We start from the raw sequence: 27,988 nt of genomic DNA on the forward strand, positions 1-27,988 counted from the left end.
AGAGAGTGGAGTGAAAATGGAGGAGATATACCCGGAGGAATTCAAATCCTTTAAGAGTCATCAAGAGACAGGAGATGAGGACAGAGAGAATCAGGAGAGGCTAAGCAGAGAAGAATAGCTAAGGGAGTCTGTATGCCACATTGCACAAAGGTTAACAGGAAGGGTGAGGACATTGGATTTTCAGTTGAGATACCTAAAAATGACTTTGCTTGGTAAAAGTAATTTCAGTAGAGTTGTAGGGACAGAATGCAGTGCTAGATTTGAGGAGACAGTTAGAACTTTTAATTCTATATGTTTGAATATAGTAAAGGTTGCATTTGTGAAATTGCATCCTGACTGCTTGATATCATTTTGGGGGTTGAATTTATATGGCTGAACTTGTTAAAACTTTTATTCTTCCTAGGTACTCTGTATGTATCTTTTGAAAGCTGCCACTAAATCTACAGTAATGGCTAAGCATTGTTTTCATAAAAGTGTAGAAACAGCTAGCAAAAAACACTTTTCACTAACATACTTCTATTAAAAGCATTGCTTTGGTAAGTTAAGAATTCTTATTAATCATTAGATTTATACAGTAAATGGGAAGAATAATACAGACTATTAGGTTTTTCATTTATTAATTTTTGGCTTACTCAAAGTGATATATGTAACTTCTCAATCTCTCTGTTCAGTCACTCAGTACTTTTTCAAGATCACATACTTGTTTATTTGGGTAAGGGTCAGAAACTCTTCTGAAGCAGTGTGCATGGTATTGCTCATTGCCATGTTTTAGGATTTCTGAGCAGCTTGACTTGAATTTCTGAGCAGCTTGACTTGGCAGCTTGACTTGGAAATTGAAAGTAATTTTTTTCAGTTTTAAATAGATACTTAACTTAGTGAGTGAGTGGCCTTGAAGCCAGCCTCAAGCTTCTGAATTTTTTCTTCCATACAGTTTTGGATATGAATATACAGTTGTTCTGATAGAAACCTTATTTACAGTTTAATATGACACAGACTATTGCTGTTATGAGATCCTAACTTAATAAAATAACCTGAACCAAGATTTAATTTCTTTTTTTTTTTTAAAGATTTCATTTATTTATTAACAGAGGTCACAAGTAGGCAGAGAGGCAGGCAGAGAGAGAGAGAGAGAGAGAGAGGGAAGCAGGCTCCCTGCTGAGCAGAGAGCCCGATGTGGGATTTGATCCCAGGACCTGAGATCTCGACCTGAGCCGAAGGAAGTGGCTTAACCCACTGAGCCACCTAGGTGCCCCAAGATTTAATTTCTTAAATGCACTTAAGTAGAGCATAATTTAAAGTAAAATCACATTGTATAGCAATATACATTTAATTTAAGATGTTTTCATTACCTCATTAAATATCACAATAGGAGTTCTTCAGAAATGTCTGCTCATAGTTCTTCAAGTATTGTATCCATTCAGTGCTAATCTGTGGCATTTTTCCCATTGATTTAGTTTAGAAATTATTTTGTACTGTTTTCAGCTCTAAGTTAGTATTTATAATTTGTTAAAAAAAATCTTTGATAAAACCTTCTATGAAAATCTAAAATTTAGGTTAAATTCATGAAGTGTGGATATTAATCATTTAATCTGCTAAATAGCTGTCTTATCTTTTTCATCAACGTAATTCAGACCTTCATTATTTTATATCTAAGTGATAATAGAGAAATTTTTATTTTACTATCAAGTAATATAATACACGTAGAAAAACTAGAAAATACGTAGAAGAATAATGAAAATAGAAATTGCCTTGTAAAAAACCATTAAGAATCTGAGATTGTATTGTACCCTATCCTAATCAGTTTCATGGATGCTGGCCGGAGATACCAGACTTTTGAATGGGCTATTAAAGTTAATTTCTCATAACAATAGCAGTAGCTATCTATCAGCAGTTGTGCCTGTAACCAGAGCCCTATTTCCCACAAGGGGATGCAGAGTCAGGTGACAACTACAGATATGGGGCGGCGTGGGGGCGCGGATTGCAGATGTTTGCAGCACAGGAGAGGAGAACCTCAAATCTTTTTATAAGGGATGGTAAGTCTATCTGACTTACTCCCCCTAAAGGGAGAAATTATTTGTTATACAAAAGAGTAAACAGATCTGCCCTTTGCTGCAAGGGGAGAGACTACCTTCCAAGGCTGTTCTCCACATAGATGTTCTGAAAAGGATAATCCAGAACAAAGGGAGTTAGTGCCTCTTTGTAAGATATGCAAGAGAGCCATGGAGAATTCTAACACACAAGTAATGCCATTACCTACAGATGGCTCTTCATATTTTGGGTTGTGTCCTTCAAGAGTTTTCTGTTTTCTATTTTTTTCTTAAGCGGTAAATTTTTACCTCTTCTTTTGTCCATCTTACTGAGTTGGTAAATGCTACCAGTATATTGTCTAACAGTGACAAAAGGTCATTCTCATGATTTTTAACCATTGATTTTTGTTGTCAGTGTTCTTTTATTAACGTATATTGGGCCCCAGATGTTTACATTGATTTCATTACTGTGTATGGTAGCTGTTGTATGTTACTGAAAGAATAGCATTAACATAAATGAAAAAGACTTAAAATATTTTAAAACAATCTAAGGCTCCTAGACTTTTCTGTGTCATGGATATGGAAGAAAAATGTGCCAGTGATTTGGTCCTGGACTGATAGAGTATTAATACCATTTGGTAATATAAAAATTTTAAGACAATTGGACATAATTATTTATTTTCGAAGTTTCTTTCCCCAGATCAGAAAACTAATTTTTAAAGTGTTGAAGAGTCTCATGAAAACCTTTGTTCAAGTAATAATTCTGAGGATTAATTTTTATTTTACATAGAACAGAACTGGTTGGTAGCAGTTACAAATATTCACACTAGTCACCATATTGCAGAGGAGAGTGTGATCAGTATGTTCATGTGAACATTTTTCACTTAACATGTTATCAAATTGGTTTCTTTTAGCCTGTTCAATGGCTCGGAACAGTATCTTTACTTACATAGGTGCAAGGGAAAAGGGATATCTTCATGTTTTTCTTAGATTGTTTTATTAATAACAAAGACTCCTATTTCTAAGGCAAGTCTCTAGAATTTTTTTGGTTAATCTTTGTATTAATCATGCCTCTTTATTTCTGATGCTTTGACATCTGGGGCCTCCTGACTCAGGGGAGACTGCTACTTCCAGGGCTAGCCAGTTCCCAAAGATAGTGAACAACTCTTATGATAAGCATTTCATATGCAAACCAACCAGAGCCCAAACCCAGCTACCATCTGTGTCCAGCTCTCCCACTCTGGGCCACTGTCCCCCTGCCCTAACAAAATAAATCACACTGGAGCTGGGTACCAGATAGGTAAGAGAAATAGCGCCCATAGCCCAGAAATTGCTGCCATTACTCAGAATAGCCAGTCCTGAGCCACTTACTCTGCCTTGCCTTTTCTTTCCTGAGGAAACCACAATAAAAGCTTTTCCCCATGTTTCTCTTCTCTCCTCCTGCCTCCCAACCCACCTTGGTGCTACACTTTGTGGCCCTGTGTAGTGTGGCATGTCCCTTCTTCTTGAGAACTGTGATTAACAAACTGTCTTTTCAGTAGTAGTGTTCACCTTATCTGTTGGCTTCACTGTACCTGAGTGATAATAAAACCTGCATTTTAAAACAACTGTATAAACTTTCACATGCATGTGAAACTCGATATCATTGGCTGAAGTGGAAAAATAGCGCAAGAGGTTTAACTTTATAACTGAGAAATAAATAATACGAGTCTGTTATTCTTCAATAATCTTTACCAGTTAAGATATAAGGAAGTCACGTTCTCTTCGTGATTTTGCTAATAGATTTATCAAAAATGAATGTAGACTCTGTCAAAATGCTATTTTTGTCACCTGTTAAGATCATTGTATAGTTAAAATCTTCTGATACAGTAAATTGTCTTAAGTGATTCTCTAATAATGAACTATTCTTATATTCTTTGGGTGAACCCTGCTTAATTATAATCTGTTATCTTTCTAAATTCTAAGACATTAATCTGATTTGACAGTTTATTTGGGATATTTTGTGTTTGTGTTTATTTTATAATTTCTGCCTTATATTCCCTTTGGTATCAGTTTTATTTCAGACTTGTAAGATGGATTGTTGCTTCTTATCATACCTTCATACTGTAGTATTATCTACATGACATGTGAAATATCTGTCCCTTGAATTTTTTTAAATCTCTCTTAAAATTTTCTGGGTTAGGTACCTTTTTTAAACTTAGAATTTTTAGCTATGGAGTTACGGTCTTCTGTGATGATTGGTCTGTTGAGGTTTTCTGTTTCTTTCATGAGCCAATATTTAGTAATGTATGTTTTCCAAGAGAATAGTCTATTTTCCAGACCTCTTGAATTTTTGGTGGTATAAAATTGAATACAGTATTTTTTTTTTAAGGATTTTATTTATTTATTTGACAGAGAGAGATCACAAGTAGGCAGAGAGGCAGGCAGAGAGAGGAGGAAGCGGGCTCTCTGCTGGGGCTCGATGCGGGGCTCGATCCCAGGACCCTGAGATCATGACCTGAGCTGAAGGCAGAGGCTTTTACCCACTGAGCCACCCAGGTGCCCCAAATACAGTATTTTTTGATAACTTTTTAGTAACTCCCCTGGGGGTTTGATTTTATTGATTAAATTTGACTTTTAAAAAGAGCACTGTTAAAATTTTTATGCCTTGTCTTCCCCTTCTTCCTTCATTTTCTGTCTTGGGTTGAGAGCTGGTATCTTCTGCAATCTGAGTCTACTTGCAATTGGCTTCTGAGAGTCTCTGTTATTACTATATCATTTATTATCATATCACTAAAAAAATATTTTATTATTTGAAAGATAGAGAACAAGCAGAGGGGAGGGATAGAGGAAGAGCTGACTCTCTGCCCACCAAGCAGAACTTGATCCTAGGACCCCAGGATCATGACCTGAGCCGAAGGCAGATGCTTAACTGACTGAGCCACCCATATCACTATTCTTTTAAGCTCTCCTGCTAAGGTGATATGGCTTAGTTCTTAGTATCTAGCAGGTTTTTCACAAAGGAGTCATTATAGCCCAGTTTATATGTGCAGTGCCATGTCAGATATTTGGATTATAAATGTGAACTTGATAATGGTTGTAGACTGTGAAGGTAGGATACTCACCTGAATGGGTAGGCACAGGATATTAACAAAGCACAATATGTTTAATTATATCCAGAATTGCTTTTTCATATTTATGTATTTGTTCATTGATGATAACATCTATATTACACTTAGAGTTTTATTATATTCAAGATATTTTATTATATTCAAGATATTTAGTGTTTTTTTGTTATTTTAAAATTCTGTCTTTAAGTAAAAGCAGGGGAAGTGTGAGACAAGTTAATTAATGTTGAATTTGTTGCTACTGGGTCTTGAATACCTTGAAGACAGTGGTTTATAATACATCTCTACTTTTGTATATAGTTGAAAATTTTCTTCATAAATGTTTTAATACTGTATTGCTTAGCTGATATTGTTACAACATTATTCATATTTGATTTTTAATAGAGTAAAGACAAGATTGCATCATATAGTAAAACTCCAAAAATTGACCGAAGTGATGTGGGCAAGGAGATGAAAGAGAAATCATCCATGAAACGTAAACTTCCTTTTACCATTAGCCCATCAAGAAATGAAGAACGAGATTCAGACACAGGTAGAATAATTTGTTGTTCTCTGGCAAAATCTTAATCATTCTTTTCCTATGATTTTCTTCATAACATTCTTTTTGCACCCATTTTATAGAGAAATACTGATATTTCAGTATGTCAGATACACCATTTTGGGGCAGAAATTGATAAATTTCTCACCCAAACATGATTACTAATCAGATAACAACAGTTTGCTTCTTTACTTACTCTCAGCTTTGTTACAGATCTCTTACCACTTTCAGAACTTAATTTCCTGGGGAGCATTTCAGTGATGAAGATTTACTGTGATAGCATAGGATATGTTAGAGTTGCAAAAATGTTGTTGAATTTTTGTGGACACACTATTGAACCCACCAGAGAAAGCAGTGTAAGCATTTTAGCTTCAGAAGTGAATCCAAAATGTGCCTTCCCCCACCTTAAAAAAAATCACTAAGATTTACCTCCTGAGCCCAATTCACGGTACTTTTTTTCCTCAAAACTCTCATATGTCAGGAATGATCCTTGACATTAGTCAGTCCCAGTTTTTCACAATAGATTAAAATGTCATTATCGCTATTTACTAAATCACTAGATTGTGTTGTACCCTGAACTAATCATTTCTTGAAACTAATATAAACTTCAGTGTTTGTTATGTATTTATCATTATTGTTTTATCCTTTGCATGAAGTAGTTACAGTGAACTGTTTTTAAGAATGTTTTAGCTTCATTCACAAAAAGCATCCTAATCTGAGTTTATGTACAAAGATTTTATTCTACTTATACTTTCCTAGCCATCTTAATCATCAGTATGGAAATGATCTTGACTCTGGAATCTGAAAATACTGTAAAGACGTTTGAAGTGCCCTATGCTAATATAGCTTTAGAAAGTCCTTAATTTTTATCATAAGCTTTTAATTAGGTAGGCCTCCTCTTGTGTATTTTGTTGTCTCTCTTAGCTTGAATTAGAAATTTTTCTTAAACATGGCATTTTTAATCCTTAAAATTGTTCTTTTTTGCAGTGATTAAGATATTTTGTGCTTTGCTCATTTTAAGTTACACTGATGTCTAGAGATTCATTCTTTTTTCCTGAAGAGTGACTCTTTATCCTTAAGCAGTATTCTCAAACAATTAGTTGATCACTTAGTTGAGAAGATGTATAATGTGCCTTTAGATAGATAGGATTTAACTTTTCTCGCATTTTCTCCCTGGAAGTCCTTTTGTCTGTCATTTTTAAAGTACTTGCATTAACCAGGTTTTGTTTTCCAGGGACAGTGATATTTCTACTAGTAATTGAAGAAGGGATTTAGATAAATTCAAAGAATGTTAATACATTTTTAGAAGTAGATAAGATTTCAAAATAATAAACTTCCCATAAGAACCTTGTTATCAGATCAGCTAGATAATTTGTCTTTTGTTTATTGTAAAATAAAGGAGAAAATGTTATTTAGGAAGGCACAAAGTTTAAGCACTGAATAAACCTAATCTAATACATCTTTTATTAACTAGATTATATACTTTTTCCCTGCTACAATTTTTCCACTACTTGAATGTAGCAGAATGTTGCAGCTCTCTCTCATTAAGGTTGTTTCGTAACAAACTCTTACATATCTTTTGGAAAAGTTGTATGCGGACACTAAACAAGATTTTAGTAGATTTAAACATATTTTTGGTAGGCTAAATTTATAACTTTTCATAAAAAGTAGATGTAGGCTTTAGATTTGCTTGTGCGCGCGCGTGCGCGTGAGCACACACACACACACACACACACACCCCTCTACCTCAGAGCATTAATAAGGATTTCCCCAGGCCCAAAGCAAAATGTCTTATTTACAATCCATCTTTCTTATTTTCATAATTAAAAAAATAATGTAGAATCCAAAGTAACCATCAAGTGGTATTTTCCATATGAAAGATAATTATAGCACTAAGCCCAGCATTTGACATTGATCTTTTTTATAAAATGTACTATATTTTAAATGATTATTTTAAATTATAAAGATATAAAGGGGGAAATATTTACAACATATATGAGAATCCTTGTTTCTGAATATATATAGTATTTAAAGGTCTCTGAAATGTGAAGAGAAAACAATGAGAGAATGAAAAAAAGATAAAAGCAAGTAGTTGAAAACAACAGAATTACTCTTGGCAAAGAAATATGTCTCAAAAATTTATCCATAGTAAAGAAATACAATATATAACAACTGACAAAATTGTTGGCCTAAATAGTACCAGATGGTCACTGGCCAGAAATAGGAACTTACTTTAGTTGGTCTAAATAATGGGAATATTTTGTTGGAGGTAAATATGAAAACATTTATCCAAAACTAAAGTTTGCTAACATTTGACTTTTTCTCTGTTTTGGGATTTAACCTATATAAGTAATTGATGACAGTGGAAATTATCTTTGTGTGCATTTATTTCTATTTCATTTATAATGCCAAAAATAAACCCAGGAAAATAGTATTAGGTAATAGTTTGTTCAATTATGGTAAATCCAGTGAAGAAATACAATTTTTACTCATAAGAATAACCTTATACAACAATACATGAAATGGAAAGATGTTCATAGCATACAGAATTTAAAAATAAGTTATGAAATAATATGTACTGTTTGATTGCATTAAGAGTCATATTTTGTATATTTCTATTTGTATTTATGTATACCAGGGCATATATTAACATACATCTTGAAAGATAAGATTGTTTAAAAGACTGTGTCACTGTAGAACTAAGCCTAAATCTAGTGGGTGTATTATGAGCCCAGAACAAAAATGTAAATATTGAATATAAACCCTGACTTAGGTTAAATAAAAGAGGTAGGGAATTGGGAATAAGGAGAAAATGTTAGCAATGCTACTCATATTATCTCTTATAGCCAGAGAATAACTGATGTTGTCTAAAACTGAAATACATAATTTTTAAAAATAATTACTTAAAAATTTTAATCTTTATTTAAAATTCTTTCATAAATTTATGTGTTTGTATTTTAGTATATGATATCTCTTTTAGCGGAGAAGCAGTTTCTTTAATTTCTTCCTTCCTTCCTTCCTTTTTTCTTTGTTTCCTTTTTTTAAGTGAATTCTGTGCCCAGTGTGGGGCTTGAATTCATACTCTGAGATCAAGAGCAGCCAGCTAGGTGCCCTAGTTTCTCTTGTGTTGGATTAAGATAAATCTTTCAGCTTTTTATTTTTAAATAGTACACATGTATTTTTCTTTGTGTGTAAATTGATCACTCCCCCCCAACCCCTGCCAGTTCCTTTTTTTTATATATATTAGAGAGATGCTTGGAATAATGCTCACTAGATGTTAATATTTTATTTCCAGGATTTGGGAGCATTTTTACTTTCTCTGTTTTTTTGTATGGCTTGAATTTTTAAAATAATGAGCATAATTATTTCTGTAAAACACATTCTTTTTAAAAGATACTCATACTATTCAAAGAAGGCTCAGTCGTTACCAAAACCAGCGATAATGCCATCAAATGGATAAGTAATTCATAGTCTTTATTTTGAGATACCCTTAGTGTTTCTTAAACTTCCTAATTCTTAATTGTTTAATATTTACTAATTTTTTAAAAGATAACTGCTGGGGCACCTGGGTAGCTCATTTGGTTAAGCCTCCAACTCTTGATTTCAGCTCAGGTCATGGTCTCAGGATCATGAGATCAAGCCCCAATTGGACTGTGCACTCAGCATGGAGTCTGCTTGTGATCCTTTCCCTCTCCCTGTCCTCCTCCCCGCTCAAGTAAATCTTATTTTTTAAAAAGTTAACACTGCAAGGGGGTGGGATTATTGACATTGGGGAGGGTATGTGCTTTGGTGAGTGCTGTGAAGTGTGTAAACCTGGTGATTCACAGACCTGTACCCCTGGGGATAAAAATATATGTTTATAAAAAATAAAAAATTTAAAAAAAATAGTAAAAAAAAAAAAAGTTAACACTGTAAAAAAAAAAAAAAAGTAATTGCTTGACTAGACAAAATTTGGGGGAAAATTAGAGCATAATTTGATGTCATGGATCCTTACAGCTGTATCATACTACTGTCATACTACTACTACTACTATTTATTTCAGCAAATCTCTAATATATCTGCTTATTGTCATTTCAGTATCTATCCCATGTTGTCCTATCTTATCAGAGAATTCCCATAAATTTTGTCCCATGAAATGTTAAGGGGCCAATATATAAAGTGACTTATTGCACCTGTGGAAGCAGCTATTTATCTAGAAGACAAATTATTCCTTATACCTACAGCTTTTTTATTACTTTTAGCTTTTGTAAGTTAATTATAGGTAAAATAGAGGTAAATTATAGCATAGTGTTTAATATCAGAGGCTTTGGAGTCTGACAGACTAGTGTTGAGTCCCTGTTCAGTTCCCTGTTAGCCCTGGCCAAAAAATTTGAGCCCTTTATAACTCTGATTTTCTCATCTATAAAGTGCATGACACACCATCTTAAGAGAACTGTGATCTTTAAGTGACATAACATATAAAATCAGTTTGTGATATGTTAATTAAAACAGAAAACTGACTAACACTGGCTTAAACAGATTGGATTTTTAAAATCTAATGTAATTAGATTACATTACCAAGTCCAGAGTTGGTATAAGTAGTTCAATAATGCCATCAGGGACTGAGATGTTTTTGTTGTTCTACTCTCTCAGCCTGAACTTGTACGTGGGCTTTTTTCTTAATATTTTGCTTTATAGTCACACAAATATTTTGCTTCTTCCTGGGCAGAAAGTAGGAGAGGAAGGACCAATGAAAAAAGTATCTTTCTTCCAATGAGACTTGGCCTTTTTATTGATGAAACAACATCCCTAGAAACTCTTCTGCCTGTGTCTCATTGGTTAGGCTATCCGAGTTGCAGGGGAGTATGGAAGGTTAACTACTTTCAGCTGGGCATATTGTCACCCTAATCAAAATTGAAGTATTTCTGTTAAGAAGGAGAGAATGAATATTGGGTAGGCATCTCATAATACTGACACTGTATGTAGTTTTTAGTATGGTAGTTAATAACTGAAAACTGTTAATCTATAATAGTTATTTATGTTTCTACCTGAGTTACCTTTATTTCTGCATTGTCAATCAAAAAAATCATACTTCTTTTCTTTTTTAGTCTAATGGCATTCAAGGGGAAGCCACAGTCCCTTGATATGAAAATACTAAACAGTTTTCTTGAGAGTACCTGTGAGAGTCAATTTTGGCCTTCAAACTAAATTTGTGATTATTTTGTTACAAAAAGTGCCATCATGAGCGTGAGCATCTTTGCAGATTGTATTTTTATTATACCCTGAATTCTTTCTTATTCATTCTCAGGAGTGGGGTTACAGGATTAAGAGTTAAATACTTCTATGATTTTTTCCAAAATAATGTATAGTGGTACAAAGCCGCCAGTGCTATATGAATATTCCTTAACCTCAAATACCATTGGGGGCACATGCTTTTCTTTAGGTTTGATAGATCCAGTGTTCTACAGAGGTAAATCAGTGGTACTTCATCATTTTAGTTTGTATGTTTAAATAAGTAGAAAGATAAAATGTCCTTCACTTTTTTATAAAAATACTTGTTCTCTCTTTGTAAGCATTACTTAATTTTTTTTCTTTCGGCATGTATAGAGAATGCAGCATGAGAAAATCCAAAGAGGCACAGAATGATCTGTTTCCAAAGTCCGTGATGGCAGTTCTGGAGTTTGTTTACATGTTGTAAACTAAATCTTCTCTGCCATCCAGTCTTAGAAGTTCTGTTTTCCTGAAGCCATTGAAGGATTTACCCTGTTTAATAGAACTCAGACAATTTTGGAGAGAGGAACTTTTTAAAAAAGGAAACAAATATAATTTTTCTGGTAACTACGTTAAAGTAGCAAATAAAATCAGTGCTTTGCTTAATAAGGATGATCACCTTTTGATGATTTGCATGGAGATTACTTATTACAGATTTTCTCTTGTTCCTCCCCCATCTTTAAAACTTTTACTTTAAAATTTTTCAGATACACAGTGCAAACCTTTTTAATCATTCTTGATTTTTTTCTCTTACTCTCTTGCAACCTAAAACAGAATATTAAAAATACGGCTTTTAAAATACAAGTATTATTTGTCTTGCCTTGCTGCAGAGAACGTAACAGGGAGAGAGAATTGCTCTGCTTAGCACTCAGTATTTTACAAAAACCTCATAGGGTGTACTGGTCTCAGTATAATGCAGAGGGAAAAGTGGGTAAATCAAGGGACAAGATACACAGAAGCTTTTACTTCAGCTCCTGAATTAAATCTTAGTAGAATAGTCATTCAGATGCACCGAATATAAGCATACTTATTTGAGTAAAAGCCAAAATATGTATGGAGTCAGAGTGGATTAATTCATTACCAAAGGAAGATTTGAATAAACTATTATACCACTATATTATGAATATAATTTAAAGTTCAGTTTAACCATTGTGCTTTCTTTTTTTTTTTTTTTTTTTTTTTTAAGATTTTATTTATTTATTAGAGAGAAAACAAGCAGGCAGAGTGGCAGGTAGAGGCAGAGAGAGAATCAGGCTCCCACTGAGCAAGGAGCCTTTTGCGGGACCTGATCTGAGGATCCTAGGATCACAACCTGAGCCGAGCAGCGGCCCAACCCACTGACCCACCCAGAAGTGCCTTAACCATTGTGCTTTAATCTGTCACAGTAATATATCTGCTTTCAGTAACCCCTTTAATTTGATTTGTTGGCACAACTTACTGGTTGCTGCTTTTTCTTTTCTTTGCGGTACATGGGGGCCATTTTTGCTTGTCTTTAAAATGAAATATCAAATATTCATCATGGAATTTTTCTAGTTGCTAACTTAATGTGTTCAGTTTTGAAATAGAAGCATTTATTGAAAGGCTTGTCATTGAATCCATTTACCCACTTGGCTTAGAATTGGCCTAAATATTATTTTATCAGTAATTTTTTCAGTTGAGTGAGCCTTCTCATTACTAAACTTGCAGGTTTATTTTTAAAAGTTTCAAATACTATGTTTTATTTCCTAAATGGTTTCTTTTTTTTTTTTTCCAACACTTGTTTCTTTATTCTTAACTGAACTCATGAATAAGATCTATAATAATGATTTCAGAAAGAAAAGTATATGTCAATAAGTTGAGTATATGAGGAGCAAAATAATATTGTGTTAAAATGGCATATTGTTTTACAAGTAAATGTATCTGCTCTGGCCATACTGGAATTGGAAATATTTTTACTTGTCATAAATTGTTAGGCAGAATTCCATATTCTTATCTTAGCTGATAAACTTTGTTCTGATATTAGGCTGCTTTCTCTCTAAGAGGTCTTATGTAGTGCTCAGTGCAGTAATTCATACCACTCAAAATGTATATAATTTATAGAAAGGTCTGTGGTCTAGAGTGATACTGCTGTCCAAAGTGTTCATTGTCTTCTGAGTAGTTTGGCATTCATAGAACAAAAAGGGTTTATTCATGTCCTTTATTCAGGTTTTCTAAAGACAAATTCTAAGCAGAAAAACAGTAATAGAATATTGCCTCTTTTATCATATTCAAAGTATGAAAAAATACATAGCCTCAAAGCAGCATCATTAATAACCTATTATTGCAAACTGCATGGTTGACTTTCTCAACTTTAATATGCCAGTTGAAAAAACTGAAATCTTAGCCAAACTGAAATCTTCAGCCAAACCTGTGTTTTAAATGTGCTTTTGGCTTTTCTTTAAAAGTTATCTTTTGGACAAACAATGATAGATCATTGATTAACTAATGATCTTTTGAAAAATGTTGGTTTGTTGAATTCTGCATTTCCCTTCGTGTGCTTTTTTTCTTTTCTCCTGTCTCTTCTCATTCTGTAGATTCAGATCCAGGACATACAAGTGAAAATTGGGGGGAGAGACTTATATCTTCTTACAGGACATACTCAGGTAATTAGATTATCAGGGGCACCTGTTTAGACAGTGGTTTTTTTTTTTTCACATTTACAAGTAATTATTGTACTATAAATAACTTCTTTTCAAACCAGTATATAGATATCTTTGGTTAAATAAGTGAACTTATATGAGTGGCACTGAATTTTCCAGTTTTTGTTTGAGGTATCTAGTGCATCATATCCAACACATGCTGTGTGTGAACATTATAAGCAGGAGTACTTTGTATCACCACTCAGTAGTTGTATAGCACAACTTATGGGCCACCATTCACCTAGAAAAGAATATAAAAGTTAGCCCATTGGCAGTGTAGCAATCCCTATGGGAAGACACCCAAGGTCCTTCTTGATCTCTTTTGCTCTCAACTCTTCATAAGATATACGAAGTCTTCATAAGATATACCAAGTGTATTGGTCTTGATAAACAGTGCCATCTTAGGCTTTAATCATGCAGTAGTTTTTTGTTTTTTGTTTTTTGTTTTAATTTTTTGAATTTTTGGTTGAACTATCTTTAGTCTGTTGACTTCACTGCCCATGTTGAATTTAACAGTGGATTAAAACAGCAGCTTTCCTGGAGACATGCCATTACCATTAACTGTGTTGGAATAGCTTTATTTGTGGCACCAAGTATTATGCTTCATAATTGCTCCAGATAGAAGAATACAGGAGAATATATATAAATACTATCTAGTATGTGAAACTAATTAATTATTTTGATTATCCTTTTTTTTAATGGGCTTACATTTTTATCTCTTAACTTTTTTATGATGGAAAATATTATTTAGTCCCTGGGTGTCCCAAGTGTCCAGCTTTCAGCTTATGACATTTAGATATAAAAAATTGAAAGAAACCTTCTGTTTGGGTATAGTTTTTTATTATTTTATAAATTTGTGGGGTTTGGGTAAAGGTGGTATAAAACTAAATATTTATTGTTAAAATTATCCTGAAAGCTATTAATTGAGCTGATGAGTCTGTAGTATTTGATTATCAAAATTTTTAAAAAGCCTGCACTTACTGTGGAGTTAGGTATACTTTTCTAACACCAGAACTCCCCAAGGCCTGGGTGTACCTGAAAGAGCTATATGGGATGAAACCATTCATGATTTGAGTATCAGTGCTGGAAATCAAAAGATACACACACCTCTAACTTTTAGAGATATGTGTAGTTGCTTTAGAACTGGGGAGCAAGGACAGCATTTTTTCTCAGAATTGAAATATATACATCCCTGTTGAGTTATAGCTCCATTGCCCCATTCCTTCCACAGTGACTGCTTTGTGGGGAAGTATCATATTCTTTCGTTTCTGAGACACTGGATTATGAGCCAGTTCCCCAAGAAAGAAATTGTGTCTCTTCTACTTAATGTACTCTACACTTGAGATGTGACAGTGTTGACCTTTCTGTTTATTTTGACAAGTCCTGAAAAGAAAGCATTAATTTTCACAATTATAAGACAGAGACATATCTGTATTTCTTAAGTTTCTCTGAACCCTGAAATGAAATAAAGAATTTTGGATTGTTGAAAATCCATTTCTCTGTTTTGCTTTAGTCTTAAGTAAAGCACTTGGATTTTTCTTTAAAAATCTCTTGAATGGCTCAGTGGAATCTCAAGTCTGTAGGAGACTGTGCTAAATGAGCACCTGTCAGTATTCCTGCATTTAAATTTTAAAATTCTGATCCATTATTTGGACAAATAAATACATATTTCAGTTATATTTGAGAAACACCAAACTTTGTCAGATTTATAGATTTTTATTTATGACAGATCAGAAAACAACTTCTTCACAGAATACATCCTAGATAGAGTTTCATTGAATCTTAAAACTTGAAAAACATACTTTGGGACATACTAATATAATAAAATTTTGAAGAATGGTACATAGTTATCTCTAGTGTAGCTACCAGCATCTGTTTTCTTACCTTCTTTTCCTGTCTCATGTAAAACATGAACTCAGACAAATGACTAAGAAAACTCAATTAAAGAAAGAGTTCAGATTGGATGCTAGTATCTAATTTGAATTTTTTGCTTGACTATTTGGAACATGTACAATTATATTCGTTTCCAAAATGTAATCATTATGTTTTCGATCGTTTGGCAGCTAGAATGCTAAAATGAATTTATAAGTATCTCACTTTTTCCTGTCAGCTGGCTGCATATCACTTCAGAGCATATTCTTTTTAAAACATTGCATGAAAATGCCATAAGAAAAGTGGAAAGTCCATTATTTTGCAAATACAATATTCTCCCCCAAATTTTAGAAAATATTTTAAGGATAGATTCTATGTACATTTTCTTCATTTTGTTTCCTCCAGTTATTAAACTTTACTTCTTTCTAAAAAATTCTACTTCTTATAAAATTTTTATGTTTAAATATTTTAATTTTAGCTAAGTACATTCCTTATATTTAAGGATTTGTTATTTAGATGGAAAATCATTAAAACAGTAATTATGATTCCTCGTTAAATATGAGAGAACCAAAGCATACAGAACATTATTAGAAGAAAGTAAATGTTTCAGAAAAAAAATCAGCTTCTTTGAAATACCTGTTAGGGACTTTTAATGAACAAATTTAGTAAGTTAGGTGAAACACTGTGCTGAAACTGGATTTATACTAAGTCAGGCCATTAATGATAATGAAAAGAGGAATTGGAAAAATAAAAGAATGTATTAGAACTATTAAAGGCTGACTTAAGTAAATCAGGTTTTTTGTTTTTGTTATGTAAAATATCAATAAGTAGACATTTTGGAGCTATTGAAGTTTGACTATGATTTGTGGGCAACAGAATATTCTGATATCTTAATTTTTCTAGACCATTAGAATACCAGCCATTGTATTCAAATTAACTAGACCATTAGCATACCAGCCATTGTATTCGAATTAACTGCAAGAATTACTATTTTAAGTTTTTATGCCCTAAATAATAATAATATTTAAATAATATCAAGCTCTAACTGGTTTCTTGAAACTTGCTAGATTAATAAATGCTTATGATCTCCTGGAGTAGTCTATTTGCTGGCCACATCTGCCTTAAAAAAATGCAATATTGACTACTGAACCTATACCCTTCTACCATTTCTGCTGTGTTTTATACTTATTTAAAAATTTTACTTATTTATTTCTGCAGCCCATCTTTGCAGGGACCTTCAAACCTAGATCAGTAAATCTCAATTATTTATATAGGATTTCCCAAGAAATAGATACCTAGACAGTTAACCAGCAGACCCTCTGCATTAACTCTCACCTGAGTTGTCTCCCAGAGAAGTCCTACAAGAGATACTTGTATCTCTTTGACTTATAGAATCCAGTTTATCTGAAATTCCTGGGACTTGATGCTGACTGTATTGGCAAAAGATTTCCCAAATAACTCAGCCTAAAAGCTGGCCTTTTTTTTGATGGGTCAAATCTTTTTGAAAAAAGTCCTTAGACATTTTGGATCTTTGCAGAATCTCTGTTAAACACCCCCACATACCTACATACACACAGAAATCTTTAATATAATGCTCAGTTTTAGCTTTGATTAATATCATTCCATGTTCAGCTATCCTGTGTCTGGAATAAAGTGATCCTTTGCTTTTTTACAATAATTACTTCGTGTGATGAGTCTTGTCTTAAATACTCACTTTGTTAGAAGACTGTACAAATCATTAGTGGAATTCGGGAAGTAATTTGAAGGAACATTGCTGTAAGGGCTTAGCAGTAATTAAGAGTAAAATTATAATGAATGAAAGAAGTTTCAAAAATGAAATACTAAGGAATGTTTGAAATATTATTGAAAAAGTTAAATTTTAAAAGAACAGATCATTAAAATACAGATTTGACAAGGAATGAATTTCCAAATGCTCTTAATTTTCAGAAAATAGTAGAATTAATGTATTATTTTCAAGACATTCAGAAAGAAATTGTTCATATGATAAAAGTCTAGTGCTCTTTTGTCAGCATACTACTAGTCTGTATATTGCACATGTTTCTCATATAGATGTATAGCATCTGTTTTTTTTTAAGTTTTTTATGTTTTGCTTTTCAGAGCTTACGTTTATTTTAAATTCTTACATGTTTATTAATAATTCCAGAGAAAGAAGGTCCAGAAAAGAAGAAAACAAAAAAGGAAGCTGGAAATAAGAAGTCCACACCAGTTAGCATTCTTTTTGGTTATCCACTCTCTGAGCGGAAGCAGATGGCACTTCTTATGCAGATGACAGCAAGAGACAACAGTCCAGGTGACACCATCTTTGAGTACATATGTATTCTTAGTTTTACTCAGACTTTCTATCCTTATTTTAACAGTTAACTACTTTAAACTTTTAATTTTAAAATCTTTTTCTTGGATTTAATAAAAATTTCTTATTAACATGTTTGTAATTTTACATTTATTTGCATGATAATTGTCTGTCATGTCCAAATAAGGATCTATACAAGAGCAGGGATCATTGCATTTAGAGAACATTCAGTAAATACTTTTCAACTAAAATGGGTCATTTAGAAATGGTCTGTCAACTTGAGAAATCCATTGTAGCACTGTGTGCTTTCACCGTACTAAAGAGAATTAACCACAGTTTCTGTAAAGCTGCTTCTAGGTTTATAGTTTACTTTTAAGTTTGGTAGCACCCTCCTGATAAACAGATAATCTTATCACATGAGTACTATTATGCAGTAGTGTAATCCATGTTTTTTTGTTCGGGATCTGAATTATTTTAAAAGGAAAATGTCAGGGTGCCAGGTGGCTCAGTTGTTAAGTGTCTGCCTTCATCTCAGGCTATGGGTGCTGGGATCAAGCCCGGCAACGGGCTCCCTGGTGGACAGGACGCTTGCTTCTCCCTTTCCCACTCTCCTTGTGTTCCCTCTCTCACTGTCTCTCTCTGTGTCAAACAAATAAAATCTTAAAAAAAAAAGTCTGCAGCATACTGTGTAAATTTATATTGTATTGCGTTGCAGACTTCCAGTTAAGGTGATATACTACATGTATGTGTGTGTGGGGGGGGGTTATTCCAATACTATGTCCTCCAAAAATAATTAGATGGGTTACAGCAGAACCAAAACAATAAGGGAGCAAACCACCCAACCTGCTAATTAATTAAAAGGAGCTACAAAAAGGTAGATGAAATCCAGGTCGCTGGACTGAAATGGTAATTACTATTGAGCATTGAATGCATTCTGGCAACAATACAAAAAAATTTTAAGTTGTGCAGTTCTTATTGACTGATAAAGTAAATCCATTTTGTCTAGAGAAAAAAAATTCTTTTGGCTCTGAATTCAGGAAATCTTTATATAAGATTTTGGGTCATGTGACAAGACCCTGATAAAATGCATTGAAAAGGACAGTTTCTTTAATGAAGTTTTCTCATATTGGCTCTTTAAAAAAAAAAAACCTGGGATAACACGGTAAAATTCTTAGTTTCTGTGTATTGTAGTTTCCATCAAATCGTGGTATATCTGATATCTTTTACTGATAAACAAGTTTTAGGGCTTCCCGCTTTTTTAAGTAAAAGTATGTTGTTTAAGGTTATTCTCCTACCTTTCCACCCCCAATTTCTGAAAGACTATAGCCAAATTAAAGATAGTATACATTGTTAAAACTTTAAATGTTTCTATAAAATGTTAACTTCGTGTCAGATTTAATAGTTAGAAGACTTATATTTTTTAAATTTTTCTGAGAGAGCAAGCATGTATGAGCCAGGGTTGGAGGTTAATGAGCAGGGCAGACAGAGAGAGAGAGTCTTTTTTTTTTTTTTTTTTTTTTTTTTTAAGATTTTATTTATTTATTTATTTGACAGAGAGAAATCACAAGTAGATGGAGAGGCAGGCAGAGAGAGAGAGAGAGGGAAGCAGGCTCCCTGCTGAGCAGAGAGCCCACTGTGGGACTAGATCCCAGGACCCTGAGATCATGACCTGAGCCGAAGGCAGTGGCTTAACCCACTGAGCCACCCAGGCACCCAAGGAGAGAGAGTCTTAAGCAGGCTCCATGCCTGGTGATGGGCTCAATCTCCTTACCCTGAGATCATTACCCGAGCCAAAATCAGGAGTCAGACACTTAACCAGCTGAGCCACTTAGGTACCCCGAGAAGACTTTTATTTTTTATTTATATTTTTTTAATCCTTTATTTATTCTTTTAATTTTATTTATTTATTTGTCAGAGAGAGCAGAAGCGTGGAGAGCTTCAGGGAGAACAGGCAGGGGAAGAAGCAGGCTCCCTGATGAGGCCAGGAGCCCGATGATGTGGGACTTGATGTGAGACTCGATTGCAGGACCCCAGGATCATGATCTGAGCCAAAGGCAGACGCTTAACCTACTGAGCCACCCAGGCATTGGAGATTTTTACTTTTAAAAACTGATTTTCTTAATACCAGGAACCTTTATTCTTAGGATAAATTAAAAGGCAAAAAGTTAATCTTACCTCATCTCCAGTATTTCTTCTAGAAATTTTCTAGGCATGAACATGCAAATGCATACCTTTTGTTGTAGTTTGTATTTTTTTGTTTTGTGATTTTGTTGTTGTTGTTGTTGTTGTTTTAAGTAAACTCAACCCCCAACATGGGGCTTGAACTCACAACTTGAGCCACTGATTGAGCCAGTCAGGCGCCCTGTGCTGTTTGTGTTTTAAAATATAAGTAAGATCACACTATAATGCAGTTGATTCTTTTCATTTAAGGATTTTTAGCCAACTGTATTATATGTAGAACTAGAGTGGAAAGCTTTTGAAATACAGAGCTGTTTGCCAAAATATAAACATTCTTGCAGTTTTTAGGGTTTATTATTTTATCCATTACATAATTAATTTTCCATGTTTATGTTATGTTTAACCTGATTGCCATTATGGATGATACCGTTATTTTATGTATGGGAATATTACTTTGAAATGGCTAATAAGATTTTATATGAATAAATTCCTTGCAAGTTGTATGAAATAACAAGTACATTTCATTTTTAAGAAGTTGAACAGCTAATTTTCTTAATAAATAATTTGACTGTAAAGATCATAGTAAAATTCATGAGGCACCTGGGTGGCTCAGTTGGTTAAGCATCTGACTTTAGCTGAGGTCATGATCTTGAGGTCCTAGGATCAATCCCCGTGTCAGGCTCCACACTCAGCAGGGAGCCTGCTTCTCCCTCTGCCCCTCCCACTATTCATGTTCTCTCAAATAAGTAAATAACATCTTTTTAAAAAAATTATAAGAAAATTCATTTATTGTTCATTTCATATGTGCCAAGAAGTCATCTAAACAATTGACAAACGGTAATGAATAAGATAGACAGCTATCCTTGCTCTTATGGAGTAGTACAGAGAGGAAACTGTTACTGATGCAGTATACTTTAAAATCCAAAATGTAAATTTTAAACTTTTTTCTTATTGAGGAAAGAATGATAGTACTTTAGTGCTCTAATAATGTCTGTTTGCAAGAAAATCATATATGCTGGAAATTTATTTTCCATAGAGTTTTTTTCTCTTAGAATAGTTGTTTCTTTTAAATTGTTGTAAATTTTCAGAATTAATTATTAACATGATACATATGTCTGGAATCCTTAACTGATTAAAAAACCTATTTTGTGTTTGTTTGTTTTTTTCCCAGTAGTTCTGAAATTGGGACAAGAGGGAAAACTTTGGGCATCATCTTGTTTAATATTTTGTTTTTGGTATGAACACTGGAACAGAAAATCAAAGGAAGAGAATCAAACCACAGAAATATTTTTTTCTCTTTTATCAGCCCCCTTTTTAAAGCCCTTCCCAGACTGTCCTTATTTCTTACACATCTTAAGCTTCATTTTTATGCTAAAATCATCCATGACCTCAGTTGGCATTTAATATCAGAATGGAATTCTAATACTTTGAGTTAGAAGTGTGAACTCTATCCTTCAGTGTCATTTCATCTAGGTGTTAGAATAATAGAATAACATGCCATGAAAAATACATTGTTGTTGTTTTTTTCCTAGTTTATCAAGTTAATCATTGAACAAACATTTTTAGGGCACATACTTGATACTTTATCACTTCAAGCCAATTTTATGAATTGACAGAATAAAACGTTTTTTCTAAATTTACTCATGCAATATTTGATGACCCTAAAGGAAGACCTACTCCATGTATTTGGATAAATTATTAATATATCATGTAAACCACATTTTGGAGTGTGAGAGTGAGAAGATACTCCCCCATTCCAGGAAATTGCACATTACAAAACTTTCAATGAACATGCAAAATATTTAGCCTTAGAACTTTCATTAGTTTCCTTTTTTCTTACAGATTCCACACCAAATCATCCATCACAAACAACACCAGCCCAGAAGAAAAATCCCAGTTCCTCATCTCGACAAAAAGATAAAGTTAATAAAAGAAATGAACGTGGTGAAACTCCTTTACACATGGCAGCTATTCGAGGAGATGTGAAACAAGTCAAAGAATTAATAAGTTTAGGGGCAAATGTGAACGTGAAAGATTTTGCAGGTAAGATTAGTAATTAAGGACTAATGCTCAGGAACTAAAATTTATCAGTTAGAGTCTTGTTATAATCTGTATTCCAATATTCTTGCTGAAACAAGTTTTCTAAAAGTGTACTTCATTGCAAAATTCTTTTGGACTATGTACTTAAAACCCTGATCCTCTGCTGCAATTCCAAGTCAAGAACTATTCAGATTTTTAAATATTAAACTTCTATTTTAGTTGACATACTGCCATAAAATTCTTTACCCAGTTTAGGTTCTATTCTAGATGAATTAGAGCTATATGATGTTTTCAAAGTGTTAATTCATTCGTAAGTCTTAAAAGAGCATTTATTCACTTGAGCATGAGGACTTGAAGAGAGCATAGTGGTGTTTCATTTTAATTACTCAAATACCATACCAGTACATTCTTACTGTGAAGAATTCAAACAGTAAAAGCATTCAGGGAGCAATATAGAGATTCCCTTGAGTTTCACATACTACAGTACAGTTTTCTTTTTTTGCCACAGAACTATTGTTAACAATTCGGAGATTATCCTTTCTGTGCATTTTTATTATGTATACATAAAATGAACATTTATTTGTATATAGACTTTTTTAAAAAAATCAAATCATTCCATCTATATTATCAGTCTGTAGTTCTACAACCTGCCTTTTTTACTTAATCTCTTGCAGATATTTCTCTCAGTACATATAGGTAGTTCTGTTTTGTTCATTTCAACAGCTGCATACTATTCTATAATATAGATTCCGTGGACAATACTTGAGTGAACCCTCCTGTAGAAATAAGTGTATAGGGGCACCTGGTGGCTTAGATGGTTAAGTACTTGCCTTTGGCTAAGGTCATGATCTCCAGGTCCAGGGATCAAGCCCCATGTCATTGGGCTCCTGGCTCAGTGGGGGGGCTGCTTGCTTCTCCCTTTGCTTCTCCCCCCTCCCCCATTCATGTTTTCTGTCTCTCTTTCAAATGAATAAATAAAATATTTTTAAAAAGAAAGAAAGAGGGTGGGAGGTCGGGGTACCAGGTGGTAGGTATTATAGAGGGCACGGATTGCATGGAGCATGGGGTGTGGTGAAAAAATAATGAATACTGTTATGCTGAAAATAAATTAATTAATTTAAAAAAAAGAAAGAAGTATATAATTATAGTTATAGTTATAGTTACAGAATGGAAACTGTTAAGGGGATGCATATTTAAAATTTTTGTAAATACAGTAAGGTGGTATCCCCCCAAAATCTTTTTTTTATCAATTTACACTATCATCAAGAGTATACAAAAGAACCCTTTTCATCACATCTTCACTAAAACTGGATATTATCAATTTATTAACAATCTGACAAATGAAAAAAGACTATTTGTATTTTCTTAATCTATAGTGACTGTGAATTTTTTTCTAGTGCATACCTTTAGTTTATGTGTGTGTTGTGACTTGACAGGTGGAGTCTTCTGCCCATTTGTCTTATGACAGTATTATTAATATGTAAGAGCCCTTTGTTTAGTGTAGGTTTTAATTCTCTATCAAATATGTAAAGGTTTTCACTGTCCGTGGCTATGTTTGAATTTTCACTTCAATGTTGTTTATTGTACTGAAGTTTCAATTTTTTATGTAATATCAGTTAAGTCCATCTCTGTTCCTTTATTATAAAATTATACCCCCTATTTCCTCATTTCTGAACTTTGTTTTTGTTTTGCTTTTACATAGAGCCCTATTAGAATACACCTGGAATTTATTTCTGTATTTGATGTGAGTGGACAGAAGTGCAGTGAACAAGGTCTACTTTAAAGAATGAAACTTAAAATGCATAGCATCCATTCAAGAAGAAAATTTGGTATTATATATCAGAAACCAAAAAGTACTTTGATCTAACAATTCCACTTCTGGAGACTTACCTTAAATATTTAGTAATGGCTATGCATGAATATTTAGTTGTAAGGATATTTGTTGCAGCGTTGTTTTTAATATTTTAAAAATTAGAAATAATCTGGAGTACCTAGGTGGCTCAGTTAGTTAAGCATCTGCCTATAGGTCAGGTCATAATCCCATGCACGGTCCTGGAATCAGTCCCCATATCAGGCTGCCGGCTTTGTGGGGAACCTGCTTCTCCCACCCCACTAACGCCCTGCCATTACCCCCTGCTTGTGCATGCTCCGTCTCTCAAATACATAAATAAAAGCTTTTAAAAAAAAAATTAGAAATAATCTAAATGCCCAGTAATAGGATCTTGCTTAAATAAATTATGGCATATCAATCAGTGTTATACTGTGTTGTAGAAAAGTATAATGACATGAGAGATTATTTTCACTGCAGTGAAAGTGTTAAACAACTTTCCCATTTTTATTTTGAAATTACAAATCTATGGGCACCTGGGTGGCTTCATTAGTTGACTGTCCAGCTTCTGATCTCTGCTTAGGTCTTGATCCTCAGGATCATGACTTCAAGCCCCGTGTTGAGCTCCACACCAGGCATGGAGCCTACCTTTCAAAAATTAATTAATTTATTACTTTTATATATTTATATATAAATTTATTTTATATGTATTTATTTTATTTATTTTTATTTATGATATGTTTATTTTTATTTATTATATATAAATATATATTTATATATAAATATATATGAGGGAGAGAATTTTATTTTATATATAATTTTTTTATTTTATGTATTTCATTTATTATATATTATATATACATATGTTTACATATATATGAGGGAGAGAAGTCCGTTTTATTTTATATATATTTATTTTATATATATATATAAATATATATATGAGGGCGAGAAGGTAGGAGTTAGACTAGAGTCTTGAAATTATTGTAGCTGGGTGGTGGAATTATGGGTGATGCTTCTTTACTGCTTTGTATTTTTTGTTTTCTAGTTTTTCTTTCATGAACATGTAACTTCTTTTAAATCATCACAGTTACTGCAATGGTAAATTTATTTTAGTTAAAGTAGGTATTAAGTCTGGAAAAGATGAGAACCCTTAAACATAGGGGCTTTTGTTTGTTGAAATCCCCTAACAAGCTTATTAATATTTTTATTTTCTTATTTTTCCATAGTTCAGATGATTGTTATAAATTACAGCAAGTTTGTGGTGGGATAAACTTAAACGTTTACTATATTGGTAAAATAATTTAGCCCCAGTGGAAATATTAACATAAATGAACTTTCTGTAGAATAGGCGGTGTTCCAATAGCTTGTTCATCATTCGTTTTTCCTTCTTTACTGTGTACATTGGAATCAATATATCTCACATAGTTATGTGTATAAAACACATATTTTGAATTAGTACAAATTAACCATATGTTAAATTAATATTCTCACTTTAGGCTGGACACCATTGCATGAAGCTTGCAACGTTGGATATTATGATGTTGCTAAGATACTTATAGCAGCTGGAGCAGATGTTAACACACAAGGATTAGATGATGACACTCCACTCCATGATTCTGCTAGCAGTGGGCACAGAGATGTAAGTATGATAGAAAAATCAATACACATTTGCAAAATAGTAATTCAACCCAGAGTCACTTAGTTCATTCAGTTTTTAGTCATACTGTTTCATTTCCTATTTCCCTGAATGCCTGGTCAGCTCATCTATGTTTTATTTTCCCTTTTTTCTGCCTTCTAATTGCTAATTCCTATCATAGTCAGATATAGCATTATCTTTTCATAAAATCTGTATAACTTGACAGTTAATTAAACAGGTTGGCAAAATTTTTATTGCAGGGCTATAAGTAGAAAATTTTCTACTGTCAGATAACTAGATATAAAAAGCAGAATTTACTTAAAATAAAAACTTCACTGAGTCCCCCTACCTGTATATATTTTTTAGGCTTATTAATATTATGGTCTTTTGCTATACAACCTTCATTCCTGAATTTTAGCAGACATTATTTATTTAATAGATTCAGATGACTTATGTGTATAGTGATAAAACATAGACATGATTATATATTTAAGCATATATATGTATATGTATATTATATATGTAAGCATATATCTGATTATATATGCTTACAAATTAATGGCATCTTTGAACACCATGTTTAATTTGTTTTGATGTAGTTTTATTAATCATGGTAGGTTTTAAGATCCATTTGCATTTTCAGTCTTTGACATCTTGTTATCAAAGCTAAACCCATCTTTGTTGTAATGAAACTCATCTTTTAAGTGTGTTTAATACTTAATTGCATTGCAGTAATCTGCTTGCAATGAGAACAAATCAACCTGGAGCACTATTAGCAGTGATTCTAAAGCAGGATTTCGTGTTTCAGATAAGTAGGTTTTCTCTTTACGTAATTTTTACTTTTGTCAAAGAATATTTGGACATAGTTTAGAAAGTTGAAGAGTACTGTTCAGCTTTTAAAGATAACCATAAAAAAAATAAATAAATAAATTAAGTCCCTCCCGTTCTTTCCCATTTCCCAGTATCTTTCACCAAAAGCCACTGTTGTAGGTGTTTCTTCTAGTGGTTAACTCTATTTCTAACAAGATGAAGCTGTCTTGTTTTTTAATTTTTAGTTATTATTTATTGATCTCCTGTAAAGGATTTTATTGTTGACCAGAGATTCAATAGACTCTATACTGTCTAGTCTACACTGTACTATCTATAATTGTGTTTTATTTTTTGGATTTTTTATTACCTGGGTTAACACATTGCCTTGTTCTTTTTTTTTCTTTTTCTTTTTTTTTTTTTGTTACTTAGTTTTCCATGCATCTATTTTTGTTCTTCTTTACTCTCTCTGACATAACTCTAAAATGCTTCTAAATAAGGTAAAGCACATTGATCAACTTAACTGTTGTTTATTTTTTTCCTGGATCATGTGGTCATTTATTTTTTATTTTTGAGGAACCCCCACACCATATCTCATAGTGTCTGCACCAATTTACATTCCCACCAACAGTGCAGCAGGTTTTCCTTTCTCCACATCCTCACCAGCATGTTATTTCTTGTCTTTTTGATACTAGTCATTCTGACAGGTGTGAGAGGACACCTCATTATAGTTTTGGTAACTTAACTGTTTTTCAGAACTACCTGTAGGATTTCTCTTATCACTGTATATAAGATATCTTGTATCCTGATCTAATTGGAACTAGTTGCTTTCTAGATCTGTAGCATAGATGCTATCCTGAAATACTGCTTTACCGTTAATCCCATCTGGGATTCTCAGTCTCTCCATGAAATTTCCAGTTCTAGGTGTCCATCTTAACTCTCTGAAGATACTAATTAAATGGTTTGCTCTACTTCCAGCATAGTCACAGATTTCCCCCAAACCCTTCACATTGTTGCTCTGATTTGGTGTATTTCTCACATTAAAGATCTGGGGGCACCTGGGTGGCTCAATGGGTTAAAGCCTTTGCCTTTGGCTCAGGTCATGATCCCAGAGTCCTGGGATTGAGTCCCACATCGAGCTCCCTGCTTGGCAGGAAGCCTGCTTCCTCCTCTCTCTCTGCCTACTTGTGTCTGTCAAATAAATAAATAAAATCTTAAAAAAAAAAAAAAATCTTCTGTTAACTTCTCTTCACTCATATTTGAATGAAGCTCTAAAATGCCTGCTTGACAAGACATGTAATATACAGAGCTTATTGGCTGGTGGGCTTCTCTGTAGTCTATCTGGTGAACAAGATGGCTGTTTTGTCAGAAGTCTCCTAAATGTCTGTATTTGTAGGTCCTTCTCTTGAGACAGGTAGTTCCTCCAGAAAACATATTCTACCTTCCTGTCTGGATGACATAAGAATGTTCTCTAGCATTTCAGAAGCCAAACATAGGAGGGGTTTTTGTTCAGCTGTAGTGAGGGGAGACTGTAAACTTACTCTGTCTTAGAGAACCTTTTATTCAGTCTTCCTGACTTACAGTAAAATACCATTAAATTGTTCTCCACCGTGCTATCTAAACCCAGAAACTTACTCTTATTTTGAGAAAAACCTCTTCTTCAGGGTTGGAGAAGGTGCTTTTTCCTGGTTGTGAGAAGAGAAGAGAAGCAGTCATTACAATTAGTACTTCCCT

General features: G+C 33.3%; 1 protein-coding gene across 7 annotated transcripts in view; it reads left to right on the forward strand.

Moving 5' to 3' along the window:
- ANKRD12 (ankyrin repeat domain 12) overlaps positions 1-27,988 on the forward strand; it is a 124,054-nt gene that overhangs the window by 37,428 nt on the left and 58,638 nt on the right. For 4 of the 7 annotated variants that reach the window (XM_059140087.1, XM_059140086.1, XM_059140085.1 and 1 more), the window contains exons 3-7: positions 5,519-5,666; positions 13,475-13,543; positions 17,616-17,762; positions 21,783-21,983; positions 25,308-25,450. In XM_059140087.1, coding sequence (XP_058996070.1) covers positions 5,519-5,666; positions 13,475-13,543; positions 17,616-17,762; positions 21,783-21,983; positions 25,308-25,450 — 708 coding nt within the window. Of the gene's footprint in view, positions 1-517; positions 537-5,518; positions 5,667-13,474; positions 13,544-17,615; positions 17,763-21,782; positions 21,984-25,307; positions 25,451-27,988 lie in introns of those variants that run through there. The other 3 variants (XM_059140090.1, XM_059140089.1, XM_059140092.1) reach the window with 3 other exon arrangements.

The sequence above is a fragment of the Mustela lutreola genome, chromosome 11 (assembly GCF_030435805.1).
Source record: "Mustela lutreola isolate mMusLut2 chromosome 11, mMusLut2.pri, whole genome shotgun sequence".
NCBI classification, from domain to species: domain Eukaryota; kingdom Metazoa; phylum Chordata; class Mammalia; order Carnivora; family Mustelidae; genus Mustela; species Mustela lutreola.